Source organism: Gordionus sp. m RMFG-2023, chromosome 1, assembly GCF_954871325.1.
Source record: "Gordionus sp. m RMFG-2023 chromosome 1, tfGorSpeb1-WG-v2, whole genome shotgun sequence".
Lineage (NCBI taxonomy): Eukaryota > Metazoa > Nematomorpha > Gordioida > Chordodea > Parachordodidae > Gordionus > Gordionus sp. m RMFG-2023.
Window position 1 is genome coordinate 72598894 of NC_088775.1, and position 26318 is coordinate 72625211.

A 26318-nucleotide genomic window follows, 5' to 3' on the forward strand; every position below is an offset into this window, starting at 1 on the left:
CTCCTTGGTTAAAGGTTATAACTAAGATTGATCATTGTTTTTAAATTATATGATATAAAAAAAATTATAGAGTTTGTCATTATTTCCTTTCTGGTTCGTGTCACTTCTCTCGTGGCATTAGTTAGATTTATTTAAAAAATGGTACGATTTATAATCATATTTCATACAGTAAATCTAGGTGAGCGCGCCCCACGAAGATTTTTGAATAGGTTTTTTTGCCCTGCGCATAAAATATTTGTATAAAGTTATCTAGCCTTGCTCATAATATTTTTAATGTAGGAATTAATATTCAAGTTGTCCGACCGTTCAAAAATATGGACAGAGCTGCATCAACCTCATTATTATATAAAATTATAATACAAGAGAGTTTTATTCCTAAAATTAAATTTTTTTCCCCGGAAATTGGGTTTTGTTATTTCACTTTTTTAAAAAAATTTTGCTAGATTATCTGTCTAAAAAGTGCAATAGTTTTAATCAATAATTATTTGGCCTATATTTTGATGAATTATATTTAATATAAACTTTTGCAATATTTTAGCATAGGTTTTTATACTTAAGATACGAAACATTTCGGTTAATGAAGAAATTAATGTCAATTTGTGAAAAATTTTTTAAATATAATATTTTTTAAAATTAATTTTAATTTTTCCATAGCAATCCTTTATTCAGACTTTAATCCACCACCCTCCTTTCACTATAATTATAAAATTAAACGGGCCTAAAAATATTTAATATTTTTGTTTAATAAAGTTTAATTTTTATATTAAAATAAATTATCTATCATTATTACATTATAGAGAGAAAAACGAATTCATTCATATAATTGTAAATATTCAAATAAAGTAACCCATGACCGGAAAATTTTTTTTATACCTTTTTGCTTAATTTTATAAAAATGCCGATAATAATGACACAACGGAATTTCTAAATGCAATAGTAAGTATCGGTAACTGAATATGATTATTACAAAATCTTACCTTTTCCAAGCCCATAACTTCTTTGGTTAAATTCTTTGTAAAGGTAAGTTTCAATTTTTTTTAAACAAATATTTTATATTATATTCCGTTATTATTTGTTGCTTTTCTTAAAGTAGAGCAAAGGAGATTATCTATATTGTTTTCGCACATTTATTATAGTTCTCAAATTAGAACCTTGCTTATGTTGGACCTGTATATATATATTAAATAACACAAAATGTTTTTTTAACTTATTATATTGGGTTTTTTCCGTTCAATTATTTCTTAATTTTAGTAAATGTATCAAATACGTGATATAAAACTCCTAGCCCTATAAGTTAAATACATGACAGAAGTTATATATATATATAGTAGAAAGTTACGCTTGGTTCTCTCAAAAAAATAAAAAAATCAACAGAAATAATTAAGAGAAAGACCACCCATGGGGGCAGGCCGCAGTTATCTGTGATTGTAAGAGACAAAGTCACTTACTTAAATGTCCATGGAAAATAAGAAGATAAAAAAACCCATGCCCGATTAAATAAAAATTTTCATTGTGGAAGGGTTTTGTTGACTATGTTAATTTTATTCTTTTTTAGCATTGTGCGAAAACCTAGAACAAAAACATAAAATTAAAAAAATAACATTACAAATATGACCACTTATCAAAAAACTAGTTCTTATATCCACACTTTGAAGATAATAAATAATCCATATCTAAAAATTTTATATCCAATCGTTTCGGAAAACTCGAACCTATCTTCAATACTAAGATATACTAAACCATTTTCCTATTTAGATGTTATTATAAAAATAAAGATCTAGCATCTGTATGGTTTTTTTTCTCACGTAAAGTGTGAAAATTGTAGGGAGTGGGAACAGTAATGCTGACATCACCTCCCTTTAATATATGATGGAATGAATATAATGGGGATGGGGAAGTGGGTGGAGGGTGATGATTCTGACACATATTTATTGGGTTATATTCTCTATACAGTTTCAAATAAAATTGTTTATGATTTGGAAGGATAAATTACTTGGAGCAAAATAAATCCTAAAAATTCAGTAAGGCTTACCAAATTATGATTTGGAGGGAAAAATTAGGCTAACTTTAATTACCTAATATATAAAAATCGATTTAGAATAAAAATTTTGGATAAAATTGTCTGAAATTCATGGATAATTTAACAAAAATATCCGGTTATGGATTACCCATGACAAAAATTCCTTAAAAATCCAAAAATGTATCATATTTTATAGATCAATTTAATATTACAAAATAAATCACCATTTTTCAGGTGGAAGTTGTGGCTCCTTAGAGACCAACTCTTGAACGAAGTTAGGGCCGAAGGGCCGCCAGATATATGGTAGGGTAGTGGCGTATTTAGATTAGCGCTATAGGCTCCAAAAAATTTTTAAACTTATAAATTTGTTATTATAATTAATATGTGATTTAGTTTTCAGATTCCACCATACTAGTAATATGTCAACCTTTCTGCCACCGAGTAAAATTCTCAGTTACATAATATTAATTATTATTTAGCTTAAATCTTTCTAGTTTTGATCATTTATAACATTTACGTAAAATTGCACTGATCTTTAAGTTTTAAATTAAATATTTACTTTGCAGTTTCATTTTCTTTTATTATTTTCGATACAGTAGCAATTTAAAAAAAAATTCATTATTGTCATCAACCTTGATACCCTTAAAACATTTTTTTTGAAGTTCGTCACAGTTAAACAAAAAATATATATTTATTGAAATTAGAAATAATAATTTAACTTATATTAATATAAAATTTAATAAAAATTATCGTATATGTATCATATTTATTAGCTATCTGATTTGTATAAATTAATTTTATAAATTTAAAATATAGGTAAAAAAAAATAAGAGTAAGAAATAGTTCTTATTTACTTAATTCAATCATCAATGTTTTTATAAACCTTATATTAGTTTAAGAGTTGATTTTTTACCAAAATATTTTTTTAACCCAATTTTATTTTTCACATTATTGACTACACATATTTTTTTGTATAAATTTCATATTATAAATTCTTTCCTATTTGAATTTAATGTTTTTTAATTTTCATAATAATATATAAATCTAATAAATTAATTATAATATACAATATATATATTAAAATATAGACGAGAAAGTGAAATATAATTTGATTTAAATAAGAAAAGTTTAACAAAAAAATATTAATGCAAATCGATGAAATAAATATGATTCAAGTTTTCTATTTTTTTTGCCATTGAAATCATTTTTTATTTTAGTGATTTGTTCATTAATAAAAATAATTTGATCTTGAAAAGAATAAATTAATAAAATATGTTTGTTTACATGAGTTGCATTTGTATGTAGGTAAGGTAATTAATATATTAATAATCAAATTTTGATGTGTAAAAAATAGGTGTATATTCGTCTAAGGTGACAAGGTTAAAAAAGAACAATTTATAAGCATTGAAAATAAATTTACTCATATACTATAAAATAAAAATGCAAATCAAATCTTCAAATAGGACTCAGATAAGATTTTATAGCCTTTTATGGTAAATAAAAATTATATACTTTTTCTCACAAATTTTTACCTATTTAAAGCTTCTTTTTTTAAAACAATAAAATAATTATACAAAAAATAATTATCTCATTTTGTTGTCGATTAAATTTAATAAAGTTTTTTAATTGTGTTTTAAAGAAAGAGATATGATGTAATTTTGTGAAATGTCACAATAAATATAATAAAACAATACTCATAATCTCTTGTATTTTAATAATTAATTTGTGCAATTAAACTGGAAACTAGCCAATTTCAATTGTCATTCTTTATTAGTTGTTTTAGTTCGGAAATTTTTTATTCCTTTTTTCTAACTTCATGTAATTCTTCTTAGTTTTATACATCTTATATATTTCTCACATAATAATAAATTAATAAAATCTTAATTAAACTTAAAACACAGGTTTTAAGAGTCTTGTTTATAAATTGTTGAAAGGGAAATTTAATTAGGATATAAATATAAAGCATAATATTTTTTTTGTCATCTTATTTTATAATTTGATTTTTAAATAATTAAATTATCTAATAATTCTATTCATTTAAAATCGATTGGAAAAAGGTATATTTGGTTTCAATTTTTTTAGATATAAATTTATATTCACGGAATTTTAAAATTATCATTTAATATTAATATAAATTAGTATTTAAAATTAGATTTTTTATGCTCAAAATTCTTTCGTTTAAGTTATGAAATAATGATATTCAATTCATTATGTAAATATTATAATATGATTAATAATAATTTTATCTTTATATATTTTAAATTAAATTGCATCACCAAACCATAAAATTATAGATTATCGTAATATTCAATTCATATCAAATATAACATTGACTCAAATATTTTTTTGTTCTAATTAGATAATCTCCCTATATATATATAATATATTATCCAACAAAAATAAATATACATTAAAAAAAATTACAATGAAAAAAAATAATAATAAAGTTAAAAAAATTAACATTTTTTAAAAATATAATAATTATGACATAAATGGCCATGGAATGAATCTTTTAAAAAATATATTCTATATTTCGTATCAATTTGACCTATACATATTATGTAGCGAGATTTAATTTATTTTTTGTTTTTTCTGACTCAAAATATATAATAGTAATTTTAAATAAAACTAATTTTTAATATCCATGATATATAATAAAATTTATTTATGCTTTAGTTTGTATTAATGATAGATTACGTCTATGATGCTATGATAATAAATTTATTATAAAATTTTGAGGACTTATAGAAGTTGTCTATATTTTTTTATTTATATCTAAAAAATATACATTATAGCGCTTTAAACCTTGATTTTTTATAAAAAAAATTTTCATAAAATTAGTTAATATTTATACAGAAATATAATGATAAATAGTCGAAGGGCACGTTTGAATGGTAATATATCGGATATGATCGGAAATATTCTATATACTAATTCGGAACCTACCTTTCTCACAACCAGATTCAAGCAAAGTATAAAATCTCGCCACAGTCGAATTAATTTATGGTCCATTATTTTAGTATTTCTCATACATATCCTCCCTAGTTTCGCTGCTTTAGTCTCAGGACATCACGAACCAAAATGTCCTGCCGGTACTAGTCCCCAAACATCAGCTCAATCGGGAACTCTAAAATATTGCACATGCTTAGCATCTCACGACTCTGGAATGGAAGTAACATGTGTTAACAAAAAAGGTGAAATGTTGTCCGAAGCGCTAAATATATATAAAAATAATCCAGATTTGCCTATAACCTCTCTCATATTGCAACTAAACTTTATCCCCACCGTTGAAAATGGGACATTTTCAGGCTTAAAATCCGTCAAGGATATTCAATTCAGACTTAATCGCATCAAAAACTTTTCGTCCAACGCATTTTTGGGTATCGAAGATTCGTTAGAAAAATTGACCATCCTGGAATTTTTTTGGGTTAGTTTTAAATACAAAACACTGGATCAAATCCCTGTTGATGCCCTCAAACCTTTAAAGAATTTGAAAGAACTTTTTGTGAGCTCCGCAAACATCAGAGTCATCCCTCATAATGCTTTCAACACATTATTAAATCTAGAAGTTTTAAAAATAATGAGTTTCACGCTTAACAAAATTTATAATGATTCCCTATCAGGTCTGAAAAACCTTAAAGATTTCTCCTTAGTGACAAATTTTCTAAAGGAGATCCCTCCTCTTGTCTTCAGCGAAACCCCAAACATGGAAAAATTATTCATTTCCCTCAAATCATTTAAAAAAATTACTAAAGAACATTTTTCCAACCTTAGGTATCTTAGAGAATTAAGTTTTAATAACTCGGGAATAGATACAATTGAAAGCGGTGCATTTATGCAAATGTCAAATTCTCTCAAATCTTTAAGTCTCAAAGGTATATTGAATTTATTGATTCATGCGATTGTTATAAATAATTATGAAATTAATTGACTTTATCAATTTTTTTAGGGAATCAAATATCTACATTACCGGAGAGTATTTCTAACCTTCCCAAACTAACACATCTGGATTTATCGTCAAATACCATATTCGATATCAATGCAAACTCTTTTTACGGATTAAACTCCCTTGAACATCTAATTCTTAGTTATAATATAGTTAAAAATATTAAAAGCAATGTTTTAGCCGACAGCAAATGGCTGAAATTTATAGATCTTAAAGCCAACCTTCTTACACAAATACCTGAATTTTTTTTTCAAACATTTAGAAATTTAAACACTTTGGACTTATCCAAAAATTTTATCAATGAAATTGCCGAATTAACGTTCTATCAAAACGATAAACTCGAAAAATTAGACCTTTCCAACAATAATTTGAAAATCATACACTCAACTTCGTTTAAATCTTTAGGGAAGAGTTTGACATATCTAGATCTCTCTCATAATTATTTACCAACGCTACCTTCCTTAACCTTATCCGAATTTGAAAATTTAGTATACTTAAATATGAGCCACAATAATATGACTAGTTTAGATATCGATTCTTTACAGGGCTCTGAAGATACACTTCGTTTCATCGGAATATCTGGTAATATGCAATTTATAATATTGAGTAGCTAATGTGGGAGATTTTTATTACCTAAATCATTAAGTCTATCTTTTAAATTTAGATTGGTGCAATTATCTCGACTTTTTATTGGTTATTGTCAGGCTTAAACATTTAGGCCTAATTTACTATAATATAATATTTAACTTTACTACTGAAATGTTTATTAGATAACCCTTGGCACTGCGATTGTAAAATGCGCAGATTTCGAGAATGGTACAAATTTTGGTCAGATCAATTGAGTCATTCAGATAAATATCTACAAGAGTTAAACATCGAAAACGCCAAATGTCACACTCCAACAAATTTAGCAGGTGTACCTATCCTGTATCCACCTTTGAATGCTTTCACTTTTTGCGAAAATGTAACCGATTTTAATAACACTCGAGGTTTGATAATTTTTGATACCAAAATAATATATTGATTAATATCTGTTTGATTTGATAGATGAAAGTAAGGTAAGATATCATATCAAAGGAACTAATGACATATATGATGGAGATGCTGACAATGATAACTTTGACACAAATTCTATCCCCAATAGTCTTGCTCAAACGAATAATGCCTATGGTAACGATCGTCAAAATTTAGTTCTCAATTCCTTAAAACAAGCCAGGATAGCTTTAACCCTCTCAATTTGCACTGTAGCTATATTATTAGCGCTCTTTATCTCTAAATTTTTATTTTCTGGTAATAATAATAAAAATATCATGGAAGAGGAATCAAACAATAAATCTTCTAAATTAGGAAGTTTTCTTTCAGCTATTCCAGTTGCTTTTAGGAATGGGCATGTAACTAATGTTCCTGAAGATAAACAAACTATAGCCAACCACGGATATCCTATGGGAACGGTCTCGTAATATACACTCGTTTTGACATATTACACAATATTATTTATAAATCAATTTGGACTTAGTAATATAAAATTGACGTGATTATTTCTTATAATTTTATTGTATATCTTTTAGATTTATATATTATCATTTTATGAGTTAGGTTAGATGAATATTAATAAAAATTATTTAGAGATTTGGCTTGTAATAATATTGTCGAATAATTATTTTATTAGTAAGGAGGCTGGCATAGGGCAAAAGGGGACGTTGACCAAATAAAAGTATTTTAAAAATAACTAAGTCTGAAATTTAATTATATATGATATAATTATAATATATATACTAAGGGTGTACCGATATCACTTTTTGGAGTCCGATACGATATTACCTATATTAAATTGATATTGGGCGATTACCGATCCGATTTCACTAATCTTTGTCCGAAATATATTTATTACACCGTAACATAAGTCGTAAAAAATATACTATTATAAAACTTTAATTAAATTATATTTAGGCAGGCACGTAGCCAGTAATTTTTTTATATTAAAATGATTTTTTTGGAGCATTAAAAATTTATTAGAACTAATCATAAAATTAATTAGGACCAATCATATTTGAAAATATGATAATTTTTAACACAAATAATAAAATATTGCAAAATACAAAATATTATGAGCCTATATAATCGTTCCAAAGACACTAAACCTGGGATGGAAGATTTGACTGAAAAAACATTATTTATATAGAAAGTATGCGTTTTCAAACAGATATCGGCCTTTTGCAATATCATAGTATCTTTCAAAAACATCGTGTTTTCAAAATGAAAGCAACTTGCGAAACGAAAGTGAGTCAAGAAACATAACGAATTTTACTTTTAGATTTTTTTCTGGAAAATGCTTAATTTTAAGTTTTCTGATAACTTCGATTTTTTTAATTTAGAGATTTTTTTGCTAGAGATGATATTAATTTTCCCTGTTTAAAGTTATAATGCCTTGAGGTCACTAACTGTCTAAATTAGAAGATTTTTAATTATATTTGTTAATTAAAATAATTCTATTGTTTAGCTATTTATACCTGTGCTAATTGATTAGTTATATTTGATCACTTAAACAAGGTTTTAGCTATTTTTATAAATAATTATTATGCCGTTATTTGGTGTTAATTTGTTCTTATTTACCAATTTTGTTAGATTTCTCATTAAGAAGTTCCATGGAAAGGACCAGAAATTTTGTTCAGTGTTTAAATCTTCGAGAGTACGAAATAACAGTTTAATTTTAATAAAGGTGTTATTTTCTGTAAAAACGTATAATGGTTCGTCACTTTAAATAGAATATAACGGTAAACATCCCTTTATAGTTGATCAAACAAAACGTTTTGTTGGATAATTAATCGATAGAAGAATTAAGCACATCCAGAAAACTGACAGTTTTATAATATATTAAAAATCCTCATCTAGCAAATTATTATTAATAATTATAACAATTGTTATTTTTCTAAATTTCATATTCATTGAAATCGTATAACATTTATTTTTACCAACTTGCTAAATTCAATAAAAATTAAATTTTATAATATATTTTCACTGAGAAAATATTTGTATTTTTTTAGTGGCGGGCATTTTTGATATTTAAAAAAAATATTAAGAGATTTTTTTAGCTTTTTTCCCGGGGAATTATTTTCCACTTTATATTTTTTATTAGAAGAAACGGGGAATTATTTTACGAAATTTTCCGGGAAATTTTTCCCCTAGATTTTCCGCTTACTCTCTAAAATAGTCAAATTATACTCTCCTGCCTACTTTATAGTTTGCACAAGTCGGATGCACAAATTATTTCTAATATAATTATAATAAAACTTAAAATTTAATAAATCTAGCTAGTAATTTATGCTCAATATATGAAATATAGCATACCATATTTCCCACCAAGTTCAAATTCGTCTATTAAACTTGGTTTGCTTTCGTTTCTTCGTTGGGTATCGGTTTTGAATTCTTTCTTGACTTGGTTTAATTGTTTCTACTATTTTAACTTCTCCTAACTTTATATTGTCATCTATTATTATTTATTCGGGTTCGACTAACTCTTCCCTTGTTCGTAGTAGGTCGGCGAGTTTTCGTACTATTTTTTCTTTTTCTTCTACATTATAAGAGAATTTAGCTTGTTGATTTATCATCTTTCCTTCATGCCATCCTTTTTCAATTTGGTTTTTTATCCAAACTAAATCGTTTTCTCCAAAATATCTATGTATTCTGTCTAACTGGTTAGGTTTCACTATAGAAGTTTCTAATTTTTCAATAATAGAAGGTTTGACCCAGTCCAATAATGTATTTATGCCCTTCCCATAAATAGTTTTGCTGATATTCGCCCCATTGATGAGTGTTCTGAATTTCGATATGTAAAAAGCATTAAATTATTAAGAAATGAATTTTTCATAGTACTACGAAGTCTTGTTTTAATTAATTTATTACTCATGGCCCTTTGGGCAGTACATGAGGTCAGGGTCTATATAAATGGGGGAGGGGAGGGGGTAGGAACAGTTTGCAATCAATTTTCCTTGAGGACGGTAGGGAGATTATCTATTAAATTTGAGATGAAATAGGATAAAATATATTGCTGTAAATATTAATACTAAAACACAATGATATTGCTGATCATCGACCAAATCTATATATTGCACACAATCATAGACATTAATTCTCAAATGAAACTTTTTGCTATCCTTTTAAATGTAATTTAAAAGGTTTAGACATTCTCAGCAAGCTTCATTGTAAATAAGGGGGTTTTAATTGAATTCATTATCTAAAAATTAACTCCTTTATATTATACACAAAATTTTGGTAGTTGGTAGTAGGGATAAAATAATTTAAGTTATTCTTTTTAAAACTTCTGAAAGAATGATATATATAATTATAATTAAAAAGGTGTAATTAATAATGGAAAAACATCGGCGCCGAAGGCGGTGAATTTTTTAGGGGGGTAGGCAAATGTTTTTGAGGGGAGTTTGCACCCAGTGAAAATCTGCATGAGGTAGTAGGAATGGTTAATAAATATTTATATAAAATTGTTAAATTAGGGAAAGCAGAAAAATTTATTTGCTATTCGTCCAATTTTGAGAAATATTCTTAAAAGCTACTATTTCAAAGCTTTTATCGTTAAAATTTCCCACCATGTCTTTTTCTAATGAGGTCTGTTCATTTATCATCTTTTATATTATGCCATGTGCAATTATTAATTAAGCATTTGTAATTTTTTTGGTTAATACTTTTGGGCATATTTTAAAATTGAAAAAATAATTTTGTGAAAAGAAATATCGAATAACAACCTGATTTGTTAAACATCGACCAAAATTAATTAAAATGTAATAAGAAGACCCCCCACTTATTATGTAATTTAATATGTATTAACGGAATCACGAAGTCGAGGATATCATAAACCAGAAATCACTTGGTTATGAATGGATGTAATAAAACTATAAAAGAATAAAATTCAAAAAAAAAAGTACGTCCACTTAAATTTTTAGAAGCAATTGCTTCGGACCTCACCCCCTCCATTGTAGGAGCCACTGTATTTACTTTGTATTTACAGAAGACATTAGATGAAATATTAAACTTAAAAAAAATTATTACTCGAAGAAACTAATAATGCTAAAGCAGGCGTCTACGCAGGAATTTTGTCTGGGGGGGGGGGGGGGGGTAATAAAATTTTTTAAGAAATATTATTGTTTTTTAAAAATATCAAGCATAAATTTATTAGGACTAATAACTATTTCCAATACACAATTTAAATTAATGTGAATTATAAAAAAATTATATGTAAAGAATCACTTAAATGACCCAAAATAGAAATTGAATTTTTTGAGCCTTTACACAAAAAGTTTCTTAGGAATAATCACATTTTGTATGTTATAAATTTACAATGTAAAATCCAATCTTCGTTGTGATTGAGCTAATTTTTCAATTATCTCATCCTTGCTTGTCGTCAAATGCCTATGAATATTCAAAAGATCCAAATCTTTCAATCTACTTTCAGATGTTGTACTTCTTGGTATGTTTTTCAGGCCGGACATTATTTTAATTTTTTTAAATATACCCGGGCTGGGCCCGAAATTTTTTTAAAAACACCTAAGCCGGGTCTGAATTATTTTAAAAAAACACCAAATCCGGGCTGTATTTTTTAAAACAGCCTATATTTGAAATCGTTATTATTAGCTATAAAAATCAAAAATAAATATAATTTATTTTAAAAAAATCCGGGCCGGGCCTAAAATATTTTTAAAAAAAGCCGAGTCGGGCCTAAATATTTTTTTTTAAAAAGCCGGGCCGGGCCTGAAATTTTTTTAAAAAAACTTAGGCCAGGCCGTAAAAAATCTTTAAAAAAAATCCGGGCCGTGCCCTGCAAATGGTACTTCTCCAGCCCTCTGTTATTCTTCTTAAAAAAGAGAATGTTCTCTCATTAGTTTACTAATGGGAAGAGTTTATAAACCCTTTTAATACATTGGGAATTTAATCTAAAATGTGTTTGAAATAATGCAGAGCACCCACAACATTTTTTGGGACTATATTAACCATAGTTAATCTTATAAACATAGTTATTCAGCTAGTAAGGCATCATAAGATACTTTATATACATAATAAAAATCTAACAAATATTTTTTTTTCTATCACCATCTGAAAAAGGTTGGGAAGGCTTTTGTGGAAGTTATTTGCAGATGAGTAAGTGCTGCATGATGAATTAAAAATTCATTTATTTGGGTTATAAATGTATCTGATTTAAGATATACTCTTCTACTGATCCTATATTAATGTTTTAACGATGAGCTTGCCTTGCTACAAGTCGAGGGAGACAAATATTAAACAGGTATAGCTCTGCTTTTGACTCAACAATAAAATATAAAATATGAAATTCTTCATCAACATTAGCCCTAATTTCCTTGAGTTATGATAAAATGCTCTCCGCTATTCTCATTTTCTTAATCATCAAGTCAATGTCATGTTTTTGAAAAGTAATACTTAAAATAATTGTATAATTAAATAATACATTCTAATGAGAAATAAAATTTGGAATAAGCATTTTATCCAATAATTTTCTTGCTTCTGAGGAAATATTTCTTTCAGGCCATTGTGATATTTCAGTAATAGCAAATAATTGGCTCTTCTAACTCCTTAAGCTGTTAGTGCTTGATGGCAGAGACTCTATCTCGTTGGACTTGCAATTTCTTTTTCCCTGTTGGACAAGAAGTTTCAGAAATAATTATTATTTGACTAGAAATTTGAAAATGGTAGATAAATATTACGCCACTAAAAATTTGAAAATAATAAGTAAATATTACGCCGGAAAACTTAAAATCGAATTTAATTGATAAAATAACTTAGTAGATAAATGTGATAAAAAATGTAATTAAATATATATTTAATATGACGAATAAATATTAACAAATATAAATTAATATAAACAATAATATTTTTGAAAAATATATCCGGCATCTGCATTTTTTGGCTTGGGGGGGGGGGGATTTGTCCCCCTTCCCCCCCCCGCTGCGTACGCCAATGTATTATTAACTGCCTTTAAGTAAGATTAATTGATCTATCTCTACTTTTTGGGCTCTCGATTTGGAATGGTATAAATTGTTTTCTTATCCGTTTTGGATAACGGCTACTTGTACTTTCGTTATCTACCACGGGTTGATCTGCTGATTTCAATCTTTTCATTTCTGATGGTGCTTTGGTTATTGAGTCTTGTATAGGATCAATGTTTGGTCATCGAGTCGTATATAGGAAAAATGTCTTTGGTCATCGAGTATCATATAGGATCAATGTCTTTGGCTATCGAGTTTTGTATAGGATCAATTTCATTCATTCGTAGTATATCTTGCATCGTTTCTCCTTCTCTCTTCCTCTCTATTTTTTAAATCGGAATCGTCGAACTTATGTTTTAACTGATTAATATGTCTTCTCCATAGACCTAATTTAGTCTCAGCTAAAAACGTCATTGATCCTGTTCTTTTATCGATGATACCTGGTAATCCAAAAATCTTTTTTATAATCCTTTACGTATATTTTTTCATTTATATTAAAAAACCGTGGTAACTGGGGTATGTATGGATGATGATAAATTGGTTTTATTAATTGTAAGGGTCCTATGAGTTGAAATTTAAGTATAATTGAACTTGGTGATTATTTTAAAAATGTTGTATTTTATTAGAATCATTATGTTTTTAAAATTTTTTAAAACTAACCTCTTCGCTTCTCCGTTGGTTCTGGGTGGTAGGGGCACTATATACATTTCTAATTGATAATTGTTTGCAAAATAAACTGAATTCTCTACTTTGAAATGGGAGCCCAATATCCATAACAATAGTAATGGGATAACCGAAAATGCAAAAAGTCCTAACATAATTTTTCTTACTTCAGTAAAATTATTTGTCGATAATTTTTGTATTTCAGGCCATTTACTAAAACCTATTATTACTAGATATATATCTCCGTTAATTGGTGCCAAAATCTAAATGAATTCTTACCCATATTTTATTTACGGAGGGCCCTCTATGATCGTTTTACCGCTATGGTTATTTGTTTGACATAACTCACAATTCTTACTATGTAATTAGATGTCTTCATTAATATTCGGCTACTAAACTTTCTCTTAGGCCAATAATTTTGTTTTAGTATAACCCTGATGCCCCATATATAAACAAGACAAAATATTTACTTGTTATTTTTTTGGGAATTATGGTTCTTAATCCCCATAATATACACCTCCATCGTGAGTTAATTTCGGTGCTGGAAAAACGGTTTTAGAATTTCTTCTATTATCGTCGGTCACCCAGTTGCAATGCAACGTGAAACCTTTGATAATACCTGGTCATTTCTTGTGTGTGATTTTATAGCTAACGCTAAAATAAATTGTGGAGCATCCATAATTAAATTAATATCTAACTCTTACCAAGCAGATGGTTTACGATCAATTGTGAAATGGGGAAGCATATCCGCATTACTATATTTTTAATTCGTCCCTTGAAGTTACAATTCATAATCATAATTTGCTAGTAGTAATGACCATCTTATTAATCTTGATGACATATCTGTTAATTCTTTTATGTGGATTAAATAACAATATAAATAAGTGGTTTATAATAGGTGATTATGAAATGTTTACCAATTAAATATTGTTTAAATTGAATTAATCCAAATATGATTGCTAAAGCCTCACACTCTATCTGACTGTAATTTCGTTCGGCGCCATTTAATGTTCGAGAAGCGAATCTAATCGGTTTTTCCTCGTTGTTAATGATATGAGATAGAACTGATTTTATTCCATGTTGAGACGCGTCAATAGCTAGAATTATCGGGTTTTCCGGATTATAATGTGTTAAAATTGATGCTTCTGATATTAATTTTTTAAATTTATAAATTACTTTTGTTTCATTATCTGTTCATTTCCACCGCACATTTTCCCTTAAACGCTTATATAACGGAGCGGCAATAGTCGAAAAATTTATAAATATTTGATAATAATTAATTATACCGATAAAAGCTTGTAATTCTTTAACGTTTTTAGGTAATGGTGGTCCAATTGCATTGGCATTCTAATTTTTTGTTGTGATTCCCTCTTAGCTAATAATATGACCTAAGAATTCAATCTTTTCTTTAAAAAAATTCATTTTAGATTTAATTTCATACCGTTTATTTTTAACGTCTTTAATACATTTATCAAATTTTTTATAAATCTCAATTGATTCCCCAGTAATTATATCGTCCAAATATACCGCTACCCCAAGTAGTCCTTTTAATAACTATTCCATTGCTTGTTAAAAAATGGCTGGCGCGGAGATATAATCCATTTGTCGTGTTGATCACTAAAAGCTTTTTTGCCTCCTCATCTAGTGCTATTTGAAAATACGCTTCTGATATAACTAATACCGTATATTTTGATCCACCTAGTGTAGCTAATAATTAATTAATTATTAGTATAGGATGTTTATCAATCAAAATATTTGCATTAACCGTCTGTCGGAAATCACTGCAAATTCGTAAGGATCTATCTTTTTTTTAGTACAGGTAGGATCGGCGAAGCTATATTCGATTAAATCAGTTTTTATAAAACTCCCATGGATTCCAGTCGTTATAATTCCGTTTCTAGTTTTGTTTTTCACGCAAATGGTATTGGTCTGCTTTTAAGACATTGAAAGTTGGGGTTGGGTTTTATCGATAAACTTGTTTTAAACTCATTCATTAAACCTAATTTCTTAGTAAATAATGATGAATTTTAACAATATTATCCCCCAAACCTCATTACTTGCATTACATGTTTTATTATTAATAAATTTAATTTGTTTATTAAATTTTTATCTATCAAATTAATGCCATTATTGACAATTATAAATTCATGATATATAATTTTATTTTTTTAATTAATGGCTAATATACAAATATTGATCATTACATTATTATAAGATTTATAAATAATTTCCATTTTTGTTGCTGGTATTTTTTTAAAAACGTCTTCTATATTCAAAATGAAGACTGCCGACCCTGTGTCAATTAAAAAATTAATATATATTTTATCTATCAATAATTTTACTTCAAATTTTTTCCGCGACTCATCTGGAGAATCCCAATCCTCAAAACTTTCTCGCCCCATTTCAGTGACATCTATCGTTAAAATATATTCTTTCTAACCACGATTCCTTTGCATACTTTCTGTAAAATCCTTTTAATCCACAATTATAAAAAATTGATTTAAATTTCGGAACATAAGTTTTATGTGGTTTTCTAATTCACAACAATAACAAATAATTTTTGATACTAGTTTATACTTTTCATACTGCTCTCTTGTCATTGATTTTGAAATTTTATTTATCTCCTTTCCTGCAGATAATTTTGCATGCGAAATCATTTCCGTTGTCTCCATTGAGGTAGCGATTTAAACATCTTTCCCATGTCAAGTCTGGAGTGTTGATTAATTTCAATAATATTCTTTCTTAATTCCCGACACTAATTTATCCCAAAATACTGTATTATATATCTCTTTAAAATCACACGTATTTGCTTTTATCTTTAATTTATTTATATATTCTGTAATCGTTTCTCCCTTTTCTTGTTCCGTTTTGAGAAAATAATATCTCATTACTCTAGCACATTAGCGTACGCAGAGGGGGGGGAAAGGCAAGGGGACAACCCCCCCCCCCCCCCCAAAGCCAAAAAATGCAGATGCCGGATATATTTTCAAAAATATTATTGTTTATATTAATTTATATTTGTTAATATTTATTCGTATCTCATATTAAATATATATTTAATTACATTTATTATCACATTTATCTACTAAGTTATTTTATCAATTAATTTCGATTTCAGGTTTTCCGGCGCAATATTTACTTATTATTTTCAAATTTTTAGTGGCTTAATATTTATCTACCATTTTCAAATTTCTATTCAAATAATAATTATTTCTGAAACTTCTTGTCCAACAGGGAAAAAGAAATTGCAACCTTGTCCAACGAAGCAGTAACATCTTTTAAGGAGTTAGAAGAGCCAATTATTTGCTATTACTAAAATATCACAATGGCCTGAAAGAAATATTTCCTCAGAAGCAAGAAAATTATTGGATTCAATGCTTATTCGTATTCCAAATTTTATTTCTCATTAGAATGTATTATTTAATTATACAACTATTTTAAGTATTACTTTGTAAAAACATTATATTGACTTTTAAGAAGATGAGAATGGCGGAGAGCATTTTATCAGAACTCAAGGAAATTAGGGCTAATGTTGATGAAGAATTTCATATTTTATTGTTGAGTCAAAAGCAGAGTTATACGTGCATCTGCATTTTTTGGCTGGGGGAATTTGTTCCCCTGCCCCCCCCCGCTGCGTACGCCAATGGGAGGAGCAAGTGAAACGCCCCTCTTTTAAATTGACTGTTGTGATAAACATTATTTTAACTTAATAAAAAATTTCTCCCCCCCCCCCACCCCCTTCTCCCCGAAAAATGTATACATTTTTAAAATAACGACTATAAACTTTTTTAGAAAAAAAGAATTTTTTTTAAAAAAAGTGAAAATACCAAAATAATTTTAATAATAATCTTAAATAGCCAAAGACCTAGAATGAGTTGACCTAAAGATCTCCAATAAAATTAGGTCTTTATGCTCAAGAGTTAAAAAGTTAACCGCGTTAACATTGTTATCCCATCAATCACTTTACCCCAGTCTGATCCCTAGAGCGTTACCGGAGCAGTTTTGAAACTTTCCGAAAAATAATATTAGAAATTTGATTTATTACATAATTATATATATGACTCATTCATATACTTATTTTATTTTCTTAATTCCATTTTTCTTCACATATCAATATTATTACCTATTATTTAGTTTATTATGTGATTAAGAATTTAGGTTATAAAAAAAATTTTATTCATATTAAATTTCATGTTTTATTATAAAATCAATTTTTAAATTTCAATGGATATTTATACCAAGAGATTTTTGAGGAGATTTTTTCGACACCCATTGGTATAATTTTATAAGAGTAGAAATAAAATAGGATATTTTTAGGAATGCGTTTTGGAATGTTCCAAAATATTGAAAGTAGCGTAAACGGACACAAGGGTTGTCCCAATAAAAACGATTGATAATTTTTTGGATTATAAAAAATAAATTTCGTAATATTTGAGTCGACTCAGGTATAAAAAATAAAATAGAAGTTAATGTTCTATTCCATCAAAGAGATATGATAATTTGAATTTCTCTAGAATTCGGGAAACATGTGTGTAACCAAAGGGGCCCTCCCCCATCCCATCGCAAATTTGCTCGTAAATATCATTTTAAGCTAATAAAAATCTACCCCCCCCCCCCAATAAGCATACAATAATATATCACTATAAATTAGAATTTGAAATAAAAAATTAGTAAAAGATATTTACTTTTTTAGAATAATAACTGTAAGTTAAAATTTTTAGAAAATAGCTTTTTTATTAAAAAAAATGAAAACCAAAAAATATAAACCTATAATATAGCCAAAGGCCTATAAGTGAGCCTAAAGGCCTATGATAATTTACCGAGGAAAACCACGCCTAATAGTGCCCCTTATAGGAAAATCCTGGATACTCCCATGTAGTGAAAAACAGTGATTTTTATTTTATTTGACTTTTTAAAAAAGGGTTAATTTATATCAGAGACCTGCAAAGGTATGCACAGCCCAGGTTGGAATAAAAAAAACAATTTTGGCCCTGCCCAGATTTTTTTAAAATATATTATTTTTAATTTTTATTGATAATAATGGCGATTTAAAATATTCAGTCTGGTCCAGGTAAAAATTTTTAAGCCTTGGTTCAAGCATTTAAAAAAAAAAATTCTTTAGGTCTGTCCTGGGTATATTTAAAAAATTAAAATGGGCCAGGCTTAGGGCCAGGACTGCAGGTCTCTGATCTATATATTTTTAATTAAAAATTTTGGCCAGTTTTATGTGTTTGTATAAAATTTCTGGAAGTGTCAAGCCTGAATAGAATGATAGCCAGGCTTGGTTTAAAATATGTATCAATTCTAATATAAAAAAATTTAATCACTCTATTTTATATTAGAACTGACCTTTTATAATATTTTGTTCTAATATATTAAATAATAATATTTTTAGTAATAAATAAGTATAACTTATAAGTAAATATTTGTCAAAAAAAAAATTTTTTTGTCCCTAATTAATAATATCACTAAAAAAATATAAGGTTTCATAGATGTAAATGTAACCCTAATTTCCATGAGAGGAGAGGGTGAAAGGCTTTTGGTTAGATTACATATTTTTTAAAAAATTTGGTTTTACATTTTTATTCTGAACCATTTAAGAATATATATTGTAAAATAATGAAGGAGTGAGGTTTATGTAGGGCCTAATTCTTATTAGCTTGATCAATTCAAGACTTTATCATTATTTTATATAGTATAAATAGAGGGCTAAATAACTATTGTAACAAATTATACATTCGTCTTGAAATTATTATTCCCATTTAATTAATTGTGTGTATATAATTTTTAAATAATATAAATCTTTATTGCAATATGTAATAAATTTTCTCATTTTTTAATTAGGTTAAGTAATTTCAATTTGAGATTGGCTTGTTCAACACATATAAGAATTATATTATAAAATTCTTTCTGAATATTTTTAATGTCAGATAAAGGCAGCAATGAAAATGCTCTTGTAAGATTGATATTATTTTGTATATCTTTAAAATTTATATCATCCATAATTAAATATAACTCCTCATACGTATTTTCATTATTGGCAATTATATCAAAATCAGTAATATTGGGATACAATTTTTTTTTGGGACTAAATTTTCCATAATCATGTAATTGAAGTTTTAATGATTTATTATTCTGTGATTTAAGAGAGTCATTAATTGCTTGTAACAGTGAGGAACTTAAACTATTGTTAGGCGCATTAAAATGTCTCCGGGCTTGAGCCATATGCATATAACCGCTAGATATAGAGGGACATATTGATTTAACATTATTTGAAAAAAATCTCTCCAAAAGATCTAAGAAGTGGATAATTTCTTCATCATCACAACAAGAATCTTGTTCATTCATTTTCAAAACTCATTGTTTGCTAAAATAAGATGAAGGTTTCACGTCAATTATCACGTTACCTTACACAAACAAAGTCAACAAGAAGGACGTTAATTCATTTAATTAATAAAACTTTTTATATATATGCAAGTTTTATATTTATTAATTGTTTTTATTTATTCATAACTATTGGTTGGGATACGTATTAGTCTAAGTTGTAGAATTGTGACTTTATATAGAATGTATTTTAGATCACATAAACGAATATATAAAATTAAAAAGTTCATGGATGGTGTTAGAAGTTAGCTCAGGGAAATTAGGTCTTTTTATTCGATTACGATATACACATATTTTATTTTATCTGACACTAAGCCCTCATATAGTAAAATCTCACAAAGATCTTATTAGTAATTAATAAGTATGTTAGATTTTACTGACTATGCGGTTCAAGCAGACCTGATAAACTCAGGAACTGTGTTAGTGGTTAGCCTAGGACTGTGCTACAATGATTAGGATTTGGGTTTACATATTAATTAAAATATTATATTTTAAACCGAACCTCCCATATTAGGTAAGATCTAATTCAACATGCAGAATCTTTCCACCCTATGCAACGTTTTCAGATTCACTCGTAAGATTTATATGTAAAAAATAGTGGCAATAAATTTTTGACTATATTGATGTAGCGGTCATAAATTTTTGAAAATTAGAAATATAATAAATTATTAATCGGGAGAAAATTTAGACATACATAAAGATCTTATCTTTGTTTTATAACTTGAAAAAACCTCATAAAATATGGTCAATGATAACTTTTTATTCTCAATTCTTATATAAATATATTTGTATATATATAATATTCTATAGTGCTCTAAATATTTCTAAAAAAATCGAACGCGTTCAAACTCACTTTCAAAAAAAAGGAACGCGTTCACGTTCGCTCAAAATTTTATGATAAATTTTTTTAAAATTTAATCTAATATAAATAAATGACTTATATTTTTTAACACAATATATTGGGAGGGCCTCCTTTGATCGTATTATTTTGATCGTAAAATGGTCCATTTTGTCCATTTTTGGTCAAAATGGACGATTTTTTAATTTATAGGTTAGGTTTAGGGTTAGGGTTAGGGTTAGGGTTAAGGTTAGGGTTGGGGTTAGGGTTATAAATGATTTTAATTTACCGCGATTAAATAGACCAATCAGAAAAAAATGGACAAAATTTACGATCAAATGACTTTACGATCAAAGTTAGGCAAATCAATATATTAGCCAAGTTAAAAAATAATAGTTTTATTTTGATATATAATTATATATACAAATATAATATAGCAAATAAAAAGATATTTTTATTTATAAAAATTTCTTATTAATTTTAATATAATTTTCCAAAATTTTCATCTGATAGACAGGATTGGCAGTTAATACAGCATAAGCTATACTAAAAACGCGCTGAACAGGGACAGAGGAGCAAATCTTTTAAAGTGGGGAATTTATTAAAAACATTTATTGTTTTGTTCTTTGCTTCAAAAAAATGAGATAAGTTATCTTCCTCCAATTTATCCTCTACTTCCTCGTCAACAAAAATGATCTCGAAATTTAGAGCTTTTGTATTATCATTTCTAGGGTTTTCGATGCATTTTTTCAATAACGTTATAGGTTTATTTTTATAGATTCATTCTGTGGAGGTTAAATCCATGGTCATTGAACTTGAATAGGATGTATAATTGCAGAAATAACATATTGATCTTCATATATATGTTCAAATCTTTAAAACATAAATATGTAATTAATTTGATAGTGATGTTTAATACCTTTTATCCATTTAATACTGCGTCTATCAATGATTGACCATATTAGGCCACTAATATTTTTTAATTTTAAAAAAACTATTGTTATTGTTGGAGTCAAATAGCCTAAATGCATTTTTTCTTCAAATTTAATGATTTTACTTAGTTATATTACATAAAATAATTAATATTACAATCAAATGTCGTTTTAAATTGGAACTTGAAGATTTTGAAACTGATATGATACTTTTTGGGCACATTTTACATTTGGTAAGTATTGAATAAGTTCTTTCAATATAGGATATTACTGTAAAATATTTATCATATTTGGCCATGGTAATGTTAATTCATCCGATTTTGATATTTTAGAATCAGATGATGATGATGAAATAATAATATCCAGGCTTATGCTTATCTATTAAATTAAATAAGCAATAATGTTCAGATTAATTAACTATAATACTGGCGTGTTAAAAAAATTGAAATGTATAAAAGAAAAAACAGTTGATTATTAATATAAGACTTTTTTCTTAATTAGGACTAATATTAAATTTTTAAAATAAATAAAAATAAAAGGTGATTTATAAAATTGAACAAACTTTAAATTCGAAATCCATTGGCGTACGCAGCGGAGGGGGGGGGCCCTCCAAAGCCAAAAAATGCAGATGCCGGATATATTTTTCAAAAATATTTTTGTTTAGAGTGTTGTGCAGATTTAATTTAAATATTTCCATATTTTTTAATTCGTTTGTAAGTATAAATTTTAAATTGTAAAAATTGATAAGAATATATAAATATGTTATTTTAACAACTTTTTACAAGTCAAATAATTTTATTTTCAAATAAATTAATAAATATGGAAATGTTTTGAATTAAATTTACACAGTACATATTAATTTATATTTGTTAATATTTATTCCTATCTCATATTAAATATATATTTAATTACATTTATTATCACATTCATAACTAAGTTTATCAATTAATTTCGATTTCAAATTTTCCGGAGTAATATTATCTTATTATTTTTTAGTGGCGTAATATTTATCTACCATTTTTAAATTTCTAGTCAAATAATAATTATTCTGAAATTGTCCAACAGGGAGAAAGAAATTGCAACCTTGTCCTATGAGATAGTCTCCGCCATCAAGCAGTAACAGCTTTTATGGAGTTAGAAGAGCCCATTATTTGCTTTTACTGACATATCACAATGGCCTGAAAGAAATTTTTCCTTAGAAGCAAGAAAATTATTGGATTCAATGCTTATTCCAAATTTTTTTTCTCATTAGAATGTACAACTATTTTATGTATTACTTTTCAAAAACATGATGACTTGATTAAGAAGATGAGAATAGTGGAGAGCATTTTATTAGAATTCAAGGAAATTAGGGCTAATGTTTATGAAGAATTTCATTATATGTTTTTGTTAAGTCAAAAGCAGAGCTATACGTGTTTAATATTTGTCTCACTCGACTTGCAGCAAGACAAGCTCATAGTTAAATAAAACATTAATATAGGATCAGTAGAAGAGTATATCTTAGATACAAATACATTTATAAACCAAATAAATGAATGGTTTTTAATTCATTATGCAGCACTTACCAATCTGCAAATATTATTTCCATAAAAGCCTTCCCAACCTTTTTCAGATGGTGATAGAAATAAAATATTTGTTGGATTTTTATCATGAAGATGTTAAAGTATCTTATGAAGCCTTATTAGCTGAATAACTATGTTTATAAGACTAACTATGGTTGATACAGTCCCAAAAAATGCTATGGATCCTCTGCATTATTTCAAACACATTTTAGATTATATTTCCAATGTATTAAAAGGGTTTATATATATTAGCAACTCTTCCCAATAGTAAACTAATGAGAGAACATTATCTTTTTTAAGAAGGATAACAGAGCCCTGCAGAGGTACCATTTGCAGGGCACGACCCGAATTTTTTTTAAGATTTTTGCGGATAAGCTCAATTTTCAGGCCCGACCCGGATTTTTTTAAAATAAATTATATTTATTTTTGATTTTTATAGCTAATAATAACGATTTCAAATATAGGCTGTTTTAAAATATACAGTCCGGCCCGGATATTTTTTTTAAAAAAATTTTGAGGCCCGGCCTAGATGTTTTTTTTTAAAAAATTCAGGCTAAGCCCGGGTGTTTTTTTTTAAATTTCGGGCCCGGCCATACAGTCCGGCTCGGGGGCCGGGCCGAAAAACATACCAAGAAGTACAAGTTTTGAAAGTAGATTGAAAGGTTTGGATCTTTTGAATATTCATAGGCATTTGACAACAAGTAAGGATGAGATAATTGAAAAATTAGCTCAATCCCAACGAAGATTGGATTTTACATTGTAAATATATAACATACAAAATACAATTATTCCCTTAGCTTTTTGTGTATTAATTTTTATTTCTAACATTTAAATTTTTTATACTTTATATAGAAATTTTAAAGCTCAAAAAATTCAAGTTTCTATTTTGGGTCATTTAAGTGATTCTTTACATATAATTTTTTTATAATTCACATTAATTTAACATTGTGTATTAGAAATAGTTATTAGTCCTAATAAATTTATGCTTGATATTTTTAAAAAACAATAATATTTCTTAAAAAATTATATTACCCCCCCCCCCCCCCCAGACCAAATTCCTGCGTACGCATATTTCGAAAGCAATCATCATAAACAAGGAACGCGTTCACGTTCGACGTTAGTCAAAAATAAAGGAACGCCATTCATCCTTTTTTTCAAAAAAAAAACTAACTTCTATTAAATTTAACTGACCTTTTATATAATATTATATAAATAAGCTATATTAATATATAACAAATATATTATCCAAATAACATTGAATATTATAACTATTAAAATATATGAAATATAGCATATCTTATTTCACACCAAGTTCAAGTTCGACTATTAGAAATTTAAACACTTTGGACTTATCCAAATATTTTATCAATGAAATTGCCGAATTAACGTTCTATCAAAACGATAAACTCGAAAAATTAGACCTTTCCAACAATAATTTGAAAATCATACACTCAACTTCGTTTAAATCTTTAGGAAAGAGTTTGACACATCTAGATCTCTCTCATAATTATTAACCAACGCTACCTTCCTTAACCTTATCCGAATATGAAAATTTAGTATACTTAAATATGAGTCACAATAATATGACTAGTTTAGATATCGATTCTTTACAGGGCTCTGAAGATATACTTCGTTTCATCGGAATATCTGGTAATATGCAATTTATAATATTGAGTAGCTAATGTGGGAGATTTTTATTACCTAAATCATTAAGTCTATCTTTTAAATTTAGATTGGTGCAATTATCTCGACTTTTTATTGGTTATTGTTAGGCTTAAACATTTAGGCCTAATTTACTATAATATAATATTTAATTTTACTACTGAAATGTTTATTAGATAATCCTTGGCACTGCGATTGTAAAATGCGCAGATTTCGAGAATGGTACAAATTTTGGTCAGATCAATTGAGTCATTCAGATAAATATCTACAAGAGTTAAACATCGAAAACGCCAAATGTCACACTCCAACAAATTTAGCAGGTGTACCTATCCTGTATCCACCTTTGAATGCTTTCACTTTTTGCGAAAATGTAACCGATTTTAATAACACTCGAGGTTTGATAATTTTTGATACCAAAATAATATATTGATTAATATCTGTTTGATTTGATAGATGAAAGTAAGGTAAGATATCATATCAAAGGAACTAATGACATATATGATGGAGATGCTGACAATGATAACTTTGACACAAATTCTATCCCCAATAGTCTTGCTCAAACGAATAATGCCTATGGTAATGATCGTCAAAATTTAGTTCTCAATTCCTTAAAACAAGCCAGGATAGCTTTAACCCTCTCAATTTGCACTGTAGCTATATTATTAGCGCTCTTTATCTCTAAATTTATATTTTCTGGTAATAATAATAAAAATATCATGGAAGAGGAATCAAACAATAAATCTTCTAAATTAGGAAGTTTTCTTTCAGCTATTCCAGTTGCTTTTAGGAATGGGCATGTAACTAATGTTCCTGAAGATAAACAAACTATAGCCAACCACGGATATCCTATGGGAACGGTCTCGTAATATACACTCGTTTTGACATATTACACAATATTATTTATAAATCAATTTGGACTTAGTAATATAAAATTGACGTGATTATTTCTTATAATTTTATTGTATATCTTTTAGATTTATATATTTGGCTTGTAATAATATTGTCGAATAATTATTTTATTAGTAAGGAGGCTGGCATAGGGCAAAAGGGGACGTTGACCAAATAAAAGTATTTTAAAAATAACTAAGTCTGAAATTTAATTATATATGATATAATTATAATATATATACTAAGGGTGTACCGATATCACTTTTTGGAGTCCGATACGATATTACCTATATTAAATTGATATTGGGCGATTACCGATCCGATATCACTAATCTTTGTCCGAAATATATTTATTACACCGTAACATAAGTCGTAAAAAATATACTATTATAAAACTTTAATTAAATTATATT

The 26318-nt window shown here is 27.2% G+C and overlaps 2 protein-coding genes across 4 annotated transcripts; both read left to right on the forward strand.

The window, feature by feature from the left end:
• The first annotated feature begins 3945 nt into the window (after window positions 1–3945).
• LOC135922902 (insulin-like growth factor-binding protein complex acid labile subunit) lies at window positions 3946–7588 on the forward strand. Of its 3 annotated transcripts, none has more exons than XM_065457418.1 (5): window positions 3946–4077; window positions 4895–5895; window positions 5970–6548; window positions 6737–6955; window positions 7014–7588. In XM_065457418.1, exons 2-5 carry the CDS (start codon window positions 4929–4931, stop codon window positions 7424–7426), a joined length of 2178 nt encoding a protein of 725 aa, XP_065313490.1. In that variant the 5' UTR covers window positions 3946–4077; window positions 4895–4928; the 3' UTR covers window positions 7427–7588. The 3 variants fall into 3 exon arrangements, with proteins under 3 accessions (XP_065313490.1, XP_065313489.1, XP_065313488.1); XM_065457417.1 differs by having other exon boundaries at window positions 4005–4077; window positions 4877–5895; XM_065457416.1 differs by having other exon boundaries at window positions 4061–4077; window positions 4862–5895.
• A 17258-nt stretch (window positions 7589–24846) lies between these two features.
• Window positions 24847–25992, forward strand: LOC135931976 (uncharacterized). Its single transcript, XM_065469297.1, has 3 exons — window positions 24847–25005; window positions 25194–25412; window positions 25471–25992. Exons 1-3 carry the CDS (start codon window positions 24924–24926, stop codon window positions 25881–25883), a joined length of 714 nt encoding a protein of 237 aa, XP_065325369.1. The 5' UTR covers window positions 24847–24923; the 3' UTR covers window positions 25884–25992.
• Window positions 25993–26318: the final 326 nt, after the last annotated feature.

What these genes read in the sequence shown, in the direction of transcription:
- LOC135922902 (XM_065457417.1), top strand. Translation starts at nt 4,884, where the DNA reads ATGATAAATAGTCGAAGGGCACGTTTGAATGGTAATATATCGGATATG. An exon ending in TCGTTTCATCGGAATATCTG is followed by an intron (nt 6,549 to 6,736) that starts GTAATATGCAAT and finishes AATGTTTATTAG; the next exon opens with ATAACCCTTGGCACTGCGAT. An exon ending in CGATTTTAATAACACTCGAG is followed by an intron (nt 6,956 to 7,013) that starts GTTTGATAATTT and finishes TTGATTTGATAG; the next exon opens with ATGAAAGTAAGGTAAGATAT.
- LOC135931976 (XM_065469297.1), top strand. Translation starts at nt 24,924, where the DNA reads ATGAGTCACAATAATATGACTAGTTTAGATATCGATTCTTTACAGGGC. An exon ending in TCGTTTCATCGGAATATCTG is followed by an intron (nt 25,006 to 25,193) that starts GTAATATGCAAT and finishes AATGTTTATTAG; the next exon opens with ATAATCCTTGGCACTGCGAT. An exon ending in CGATTTTAATAACACTCGAG is followed by an intron (nt 25,413 to 25,470) that starts GTTTGATAATTT and finishes TTGATTTGATAG; the next exon opens with ATGAAAGTAAGGTAAGATAT.